This window comes from Euphorbia lathyris, chromosome 5 (genome assembly GCF_963576675.1).
Source record: "Euphorbia lathyris chromosome 5, ddEupLath1.1, whole genome shotgun sequence".
NCBI lineage: Eukaryota > Viridiplantae > Streptophyta > Magnoliopsida > Malpighiales > Euphorbiaceae > Euphorbia > Euphorbia lathyris.
Window position 1 is genome coordinate 56688802 of NC_088914.1, and position 9351 is coordinate 56698152.

General features: G+C 30.3%; 1 protein-coding gene across 1 annotated transcript; it reads right to left on the reverse strand.

The window, feature by feature from the left end:
• Positions 1–1557: 1557 nt before the first annotated feature.
• On the reverse strand, positions 1558–5154 carry LOC136229800 (beta-glucosidase 12-like). Its single transcript, XM_066018689.1, has 13 exons — positions 4987–5154; positions 4833–4902; positions 4677–4735; positions 4527–4602; positions 4348–4425; positions 3464–3551; positions 3109–3358; positions 2686–2801; positions 2364–2578; positions 2254–2291; positions 1992–2088; positions 1815–1917; positions 1558–1738 (listed from the first exon to the last, which is right to left on the reverse strand). Exons 1-13 carry the CDS (start codon positions 5152–5154, stop codon positions 1558–1560), a joined length of 1539 nt encoding a protein of 512 aa, XP_065874761.1.
• Between the last annotated feature and the right edge of the window lie 4197 nt (positions 5155–9351).

Consider the following 9351-nt stretch of genomic DNA (forward strand, 5'->3'; position numbering starts at 1 on the left):
AAGTGGTTGGTAGAGGATCAGTGAACTGGGCAGTTGGGGATACAAATAAATTTGCACCAGGAGCACGAAAATTGGAGTTGAAGGGAGGCATGCTATGAGAGACAGGCGAACCAGGACAGACAGGGTGATGAGGAGAGTTTGAATTCTAGGGGTTAAAATAATATGAATCAGTCACGGGATAAGAGGCAGCCGTGATTGGCATTGTGAGTACTGTCTGGGACACCGGGGCGGATTGAATAGGTGCCTGAGTTCGGACCAGCGTCGGCATGGCGCTGTGAATCGGTGACTGAGAGTTTGTAGAGTCAGTGACCATGGTAAATTCCGAATCATGAAAGTTAGAACCGGAATTTTCGACTGAGACAGGAGGGTTCATGGTTGTAGGATTCGATGAAGCAGGAAAGGTGAAATCGGCCGGTGCCGTGGTGGAGGGTTGGGAAGATGCCGGATTGTTGAGGCCTAGGATTGGATTAACCATGATGTTGGATTTTGAGGGAAGGGAGGAATGGAAGGTTGTAGGAAGAAAATAAAATTGAAGTAGGAGCTGGGCGGCAAAAGAAGAAAAAAAAGGAGTGAATAAATAAATGAATTAGGAAGCAGGAGCTAGGCAAACAAAGGAAGGTTTGAGGAAAAGAAAAAGAATAATTAGGAAGCAGGGATACGGTGAAGAGGTGAGTAAAAGAGAAATAAAATTAGGTCGGCTATCACGTTTGTGTTAAAGCTCTGATATCATGTTATAATGAAATACTGGTTGTAATTGAGTATTGTATTTCTCAGTGATTAGGGTTACAGAGAGTTATCAATTTATACAGGAAGAGACCTAGTCTTACTCTAATTACAAAACCCTAAAGATGATGATAAGAGTGAAGTATATTAATTACAATAGAACTCTATTATGTGCTTGCAGATATATATTAACAATAATATTATCATATTTTACTACAGTTCTAATTCATATGGTTATAAATTAAAATAAATGATGCTTTAAAGGCTTGGTCCATGAGATGAATTCGTATTAGCAAAGAGTTTTCTAAATAGTAAAAAAAAATTGATTTTTGGACAAAACACATGGCTGACACACCGGCCACACCATATATATTCTAGTTTGAATCTTCTAGACATATTTCCTTATGAAGTACTTTTGCAATTCTTTTTAGAACATCCCCCATTCTCGTTTTCCATTAGTTGATCTTTCACATATGTCATTACTATTTTCATTATAAGAAAGACAAAATCTCATGCTTTAGCTAAATTATTTTCTTCTTGAAACCACTCTTTAACCAATTTAGATAGGTAATAGTTTTGAAACATTGCTCATTGACATAACTAGCTTCACCATATGTACAAGAAGGTAAAGGCCATTTCTTCTCAAAATTTGTTCAATTTAGTGAAATATGAGGAAATAAAAGAAGGTTGATTGTCATTAGAAGAAGCTAAAATAAACTGAATGATGCAATTAGACATCATCCTTAGGAAAACCCATATTAATAGGAATACTTTATTATGCTTATTAATTTATGTTGTGTACATTGAACAAATAAAAGAAGAGAGCCACGTAAGCTACTCTATACTAGTAACAGTAAGAAATTTTTTGAACCAAAATGATGATTGTTTTGGGTATCTTTTGAATCCATTTTTGAAGTCAACATGAACTATTCCAGATTTGGCTGTGTAGCCAGCTGTCCACTCAAAATTGTCTAAAAACGACCATGCTATGTACCCCTTTACGTTTACTCCAAGCCTGTTCAAGTCATCAATTCATTTTTTTATCAACAAAATCACCATTATTGTTTTTTTTTGTAATTTATAATACTCACCTTATTGCTTCAAGAGTGCGACTTAGATGACTATGAAAATATTCTATTCTCACTTTATCATCTTCCAAAATAGAACTTGTGTTATCTTTATGCTCAGCAACTCCTAATACAAAACAAAATAAATGTAAGAATATGAAATAATTGTTTATTATTCTTATGTGTGTAGTTGTTTTTTACCATTCTCTGTAATATAGATTACAGGGTCATTGTACTTGTTTCTGATGTAAAGTAGATAATATTGAAGCCCTTCTGGATAGATATACATCCAAGTACCCTGTTCAATTAAATTAGATTTAGGAACTTTAATTACTCTCTACATAATTAAATGATAACAATATTTAAAATTCTAATAAAAATATTTCAAGAAATAAAGAGTAGCATGATAAATAAAAAAGTCACTTTATGATACTTAAGTTTTATATTAATTTATAAATTATACCTCTATATGAGGACCAATTGGAATTCCATTTCGTTCACCTAAAGTAAGTAATTTCTTTGATTAGAAAATAATAAGGTAATTTTAGTGAAGAAAAAAGTTGATTTACATACTTTTAATATGGATACAAGAGTCAGTGATGTAGTTCAAATTTTGAGTTCGACAAGGAGTATCAGCAATATATCTCGCAGTATAGTAATTGATTCCGATGAAATCATAAGATCCTTTAATCGTATTGGTTTCCTCCTTAGTAAAATTTGGTAATCTTTTTCCCACATTAACAATCATTTCTAGTGGGTAAGATCCAGAATATAGTGGCTCCATAAACCTTCAACAGAACAAAAAAAGTAAATTCAGTTCCATTTTATTTTATTTTGATATACATATCCATATTTATATAAATTCAAACATAAATAAAAATAAATAAATACATACCAACCATATGTAAAAGCAAAACCTCGATCTGTTGCTAGTTGGTCTTTTTGTGAATTTGAGTATGGCACCATCCAGTTAGTATTTAGTGAAATTCCAATTTGACCTTTTTGCGAAATCTACAAAGTTTTAATTGAAAGAAATTAAATAAATTAATAAATATTTTATCATTTTATGTTTGTGAGTCTATTAAGCATGTTAGGTTTCCATAACTTAACTAATTAAGATGTTATTAGTAGAGTCTCGTACAATGGATTATTTATTTTATGATTTCTCTTTATGCTTGCATTCTAAGGATTTTTTTTGCCAAACAAGGAAATTATTATCAATTATGCTATAAAATTATAGTTTTACGAGTATTTATATTTTAAAAATGATTATTTATTTTATTTACACATTAATATTCGGAATGAATATAGATTTCACCTGATATTTTTCTTTATATAGTTTGACCGCGGCAGCATGAGCAAGGAGTAGATGGTGTGCTACTATGTATGGTTCAACACTGGAATCACTTGCAGAGCATCTTGATCGATTTGAACATCTACCTGGAGCAAACGTTGCACTTGCATAACCTTGTTGTGCATACATCATTGGCTCATTTATAGTGACCCAAAGCTTTACTCGATCGCCAAATGTATTAAAGCACAACTCAGCATAATCACGAAAATCATCACTGTCATATAATAGGACAATATGAATTACGAGTTCTCACACAAATAATTAAAGCAGATTAATATGAATAGTCATTTCTCATACACATATTTAAAATTGTACTTACATAATTTTAGGGTTTAGAAAACCTTGATATTGATCTTCTATAACTTGTGGAAGATCCCAATGGAATAGAGTTACAATCGGGTTGATACCTTCAAAATGAACAAGTATTCATTATTTAATATATTTGTTTCCTTCTAAATGACATTTGGAAGAAATAAAGGTCAATTTATGGAAAAGTCTTTAAACATGAGTTCTTGTTTATCTTAATATTTTATGCAAAATATTTATAAAATTTAAGTGTCAAAATTTGTCAAATAAAGTGAAAATATATCAAAGATTAAAGCACAGTCTAAGGTTTGTTAGCTATGGAAAAGATGGCCATTTTCTAAGAAATTTTTTCAACGAAATCGAAAGACATGATTTTTTGTTTAGTTGTATAAATTACTCAATTGAGGATTTAGAAAATAAGACTTTTTTTGTCATATTTTATGCTCTAATACATTTTATACTTTATACGACCACTATGCACATATATTTTAATTCTTTTTCTTGCTTTTTACTTAGTCACTCCCACGTGTGTATGTATATATATATATTATGTTCTTTTGGTTTTCATATATTTTACTATTTATAGTTTTTAATAATTTTAGAAATAATAATCCTTATCACAATAATGTATTTATATTGTTGAATTTAAAGAAAATTTTAAAATATAATAATCTTTAGTAAAAAAATATTTTGCACTAATTCGATATATAATAATGATTACTACAAAAAGAAATGAAAAAGAAACTATTTTGATTTTTTAATACACAAACTGGAAATAGAAATTGTTTCCTAGAACTAACCAAAATATTAGGCTTTAAAATTAGTAATGTATTACTTATTTAAAATTGCAAAGTAAATAAAATATATTAATAAGGGACAGGGACATTGCTATTAAACCTTTTGATAATAGGTGATTAATGAGTTTATTATAGTGGTTGATGCCTTTTTTATTTACTCCTCCACGTCGCCCTCCTTCTAAATTATTGTACAAAATATAAGAGAAATAAAGTTAGAAAAAGTAACTATTTTTTTTTTCAAAAGAGCTAATAAATAAAAATATATAACGGTAAACTTACTAGGTAAAACTCTAGACCAAGAGATGGAAAATCTATAAATATCAAAACCTATGTCTTTCAGTATACGCACATCTTCCTGGTGAAATATACATGCATGTTATTAGATTAATTAAGAAATATATTTATGACGTATAAAAACAACATATCTACCTTGTATCTATGATACTGGTCAGTGGTAATACTAGCATTACTGTGGTCAGCTACAGAACCTGCACCATATCCAAATTTTATATTAAAAAAATATATACATTTTTTAAATAATCATAAAGTTTGAGCAGTTTAGGTTTGATTAAAAACATATGAAACCTGAGGATTTTTTAATGAAGGTACCCCATATGCATGGTCCTCTCCCGTCTTTAGTTGTTGCACCTTCATACTATTCAATAAAAAAATATTAAACTTATGTGGAGTAATACATAATGACATCTTAATAAAATGAATATTATAATTAGTTATATACCTGATAAGCAGATGATCCTATCCCAAAGTCAAAGGATGCAGGAAAACTTGCTTGATTAATTGAAATATTATCTTCATTCCCACAAGCTATAGTGGAAACTAGTAAATGGGTAATTATGTAAACAAGACATCCAATTTTCTTGTTCAATTCAATTTCAAAATCAAACATTTTGTTCGTGTAGAAGATGTTGAAGAATGTGTTTCTTTTTATAACAAGTGAAAACCTCAACTTATGTTTATTATTGTTAATGTATATATTTATACACACAATTAGTGGAAGTCTATCGTAAGTTGTAACAACTAACATTATAGACATGGTTTCAGTTTCTATGCAAAAAATTAATTACAATATTACAACAAAACTATTCTATAATAAGAAAAATAATAATGATGATACAATAAATTCTTCATTAAAAGCATTTCTTTTATAAATATAATGTGGATACATAAAACCCCTTCTTAAATATTTCTCATTAATAACTAAATATTTAATTTGGCAAAAACTTAAAAAACTTTCCTCATTAATGTTCTCCAAATCACTACAAAGAAAAACACACACACATATACCAACAATTTTTTAGATGCACTTTTTAAGATCGTCATTATTAAAAAAATTAAATAATTTGTACATAATCTTATGCCCCTAACGCATATCTCTATATATATATAAAAGTTCAGTGCAAAACATAATATGTGAACATATCATGTCAGCAATAGATGAGTTGTAAAAATTATAAAATCTATTATAGTGAAACACACAGTTGATAACAAAATATCACACTAGATATAAAATTACAGGTAAAAAAATAAAAAAATCTTAATTTTTTTTAAGTAGATTAATGTTCATCCCCTCCATCGTCGGTTACAAAAATCATACAACCCTTCCCATATTTATCGGTTATAAAGAAACTTCAAATCATTTCATTCCATATTTGTCGGTTACAAAAAATTTAAAACCTTTTGATTCTCATATCTGTTACAAAGCTTAAAACCCTCTAATTAAAAGAAGATTAATGTTCATTATACCCATCATCGGTTACAAAAAGCTTAAAACTCTTTGATTCTCATAACTGTCGGTTATAAAAAAGTATAAAACCTTTTGACCCAATATATTGTTGAAGCCTGTAAAATGGATAAACTTAAAGAACAATTTTTATTGGGACTAAATCGTAAGAAATCCCGCTTCGACCCAAGAATTAAAGTTTCTCGGAATAATGTTTTACATTTTCTGGAATTTTTTTAGAATTTTCTGAGCAATTGTTTTCTCACCAGAAAACGCCCACCCGGATTCCGTTCACCAGAATTTTGAAGCACGTTGGGAGGTGATGAAAAAGTATATGTCCATGGTCAAACTACCTTTGCAGGAAGGAAAGCCCGAAGGTTGTAGTCTTAAAGTTCAATGAATCCCTAGGGAGGAGAGTCCTTAAATAGGCTCATATCAACTAGAAACTTTAGCATAAGGCTTAACTAACTGGACACATGAACTAATGAGCATTCTGGACTCCAAAGATATGCTCCTTTTCCAAATAACACACCGAATCTTATGAAAAAGTAAAAATGGAATGGCTCTAAAGCCAATTAATTACTTAGACGTGGAAAGGTACTCAATCTCAGGTATATTTTCAGATCTCTATAAATAGCCCATTGACAAACGCCACAAGGTATGCATTCATTCTTCAAACACATACTGTTTTCAAATTTACTTCCTTAAAGTAGATCACTGAGTTGAGCGGCCCCTCCCTAACTGTTTGTTGATTGTTTTAGGTCTTTTCAAGTCCGATCGTGATCATCGTGTGGATTGAGAGACATCACTAATAGACTAATAGAGATAATATTATCATATTTTACTACAGTTCTAATTCATATGGTTATAAATTAAAATAAATGATGCTTTAAAGGCTGGGTCTATGAGATGAATTCATATTAGCAAAGAGTTTTCTAAATAGTAAAAAAAAATTGATTTTTGGACAAAACACGTGGCTGACACACCGGCCACACCATATATATTCTAGTTTGAATCTCCTAGACATATTTCCTTCTGAAGTACTTTTGCAATTCTTTTTAGAACATCCCCCATTCCCGTTTTCCATTAGTTGATCTTTCACATATGTCATTACTATTTTCATTATAAGAAAGACAAAATCTCATGCTTTAGCTAAATTATTTTCTTCTTGAAACCACTCTTTAACCAATTTAGATAGGTAATAGTTTTGAAACATTGCTCATTGACATAACTAGCTTCACCATATGTACAAGAAGGTAAAGGCCATTTCTTCTCAAAAATTGTTCAATTGAGTGAAATATGAGGAAATAAAAGAAGGTTGATTGTCATTAGAAGAAGCTAAAATAAACTGAATGATGCAATTAGACATTATCCTTAGGAAAACCCATATTAACAAGAATACTTTATTCAAGAAGAAAATAATTTAGCTAAAGCATGAGATTTTGTCTTTCTTATAATGAAAATAGTAATGACATATGTGAAAGATCAACTAATGGAAAACGAGAATGGGGGATGTTCTAAAAAGAATTGCAAAAGTACTTCAGAAGGAAATATGTCTAGGAGATTCAAACTAGAATATATATGGTGTGGCCGGTGTGTCAGCCATGTGTTTTGTCCAAAAATCAATTTTTTTACTATTTAGAAAACTCTTTGCTAATACGAATTCATCTCATGGACCAAGCCTTTAAAGCATCATTTATTTTAATTTATAACCATATGAATTAGAACTGTAGTAAAATATGATAATATTATCTCTATTAGTCTCTTAGTGAAGTCTCTCAATCCACACGATGATCACGATCGGACTTGAAAAGACCTAAAACAATCAACAAACAGTTAGGGAGGGGCCGCTCAACTCAGTGATCTACTTTAAGGAAGTAAATTTGAAAACAGTATGTGTTTGAAGAATGAATGCATACCTTGTGGCGTTTGTCAATGGGCTATTTATAGAGATCTGAAAATATACCTGAGATTGAGTACCTTTCCACGTCTAAGTAATTAATTGGCTTTAGAGCCATTCCATTTTTACTTTTTCATAAGATTCGGTGTGTTATTTGGAAAAGGACTCTCCTCCCTAGGGATTCATTGAACTTTAAGGACTATTTAAGGACTCTCCTACCTGAGAATGAATGCTAAAGTTTCTAGTTGATATGCGCCTATTTAAGGACTCTCCTCCCTGGGGATTCATTGAACTTTAAGACTACAACCTTCGGGCTTTCCTTCTTGCAAAGGTAGTTTGACCATGGACATATACTTTTTCATCACCTCCCAACGTGCTTCAAAATTCCGGTGAACGGAATCCGGGTGGGCGTTTTCTGGCGAGAAAACAAGTGCCCAGAAAATTCTAAGGTATAAAAATTGTTCTTTAAGTTTATCCATTTTACAGGCTTCAACAATATATTGGGTCAAAAGGTTTTATACTTTTTATAACCGACAGTTATGAGAATCAAATGGTTTTAAGCTTTTTGTAACCGATGATGGGTATAATGAACATTAATCTTCTTTTAATTAGACGGTTTTAAGGTTTGTAACCGATATGAGAATCAAAAGGTTTTACATTTTTTGTAACCGACAAATATGGAATGAAATGATTTGAAGTTTCTTTATAACCGATAAATATGGGAAGGGTTGTATGATTTTTGTAACCGACGATGGAGGGGATGAACATTAATCTACTTAAAAAAATTAAGATTTTTTTATTTTTTTACCTGTAATTTTTATATCTAGTGTGATATTTTGTTATCAACGGTGTGTTTCACTATAATAGATTTTATAATTTTTACAACTCATCTATTGCTGACATGGTATGTTCACATAATATGTTTTGAACTCAACTTTTATATATAGATAGAGATATGCGTTAGGGGCATAAGATTATGTACAAATTATTTAATGTTTTTAATAATGACGATCTATAAAAATGCATCTAAAAAATTATTGGTATATGTGTGTGTGTTTTTCTTTGTAGTGATTTGGAGAACACCATGAGGAAAGTTTTTTTAAGTTTTTGCCAAATTAAATATTTAGTTATTAATGAGAAATATTTAATAAGGGGTTTTATTTATCCGCATTATATTTATAAAAAAAATGCTTTTTTTTAATGAAGGATTTATTGTATCATCATTATTATTTTTCTTATTATAGAATAGTTTTGTTGTAATATTGTAATTAATTGTTTGCATAGAAACTGAAACCATGTCTATATTGTGGCAAATTATTAGAAGCACCGGGTTCTCCATGTCAAATGGAGGACCTTCCATACATATTTTGACACGTGTAACATGGACCCACACATGTTATAAGAGGTCCTATATTGTTAGTTGTTACAACTTACGATAGACTTCCACTAATTGTGTATATAAA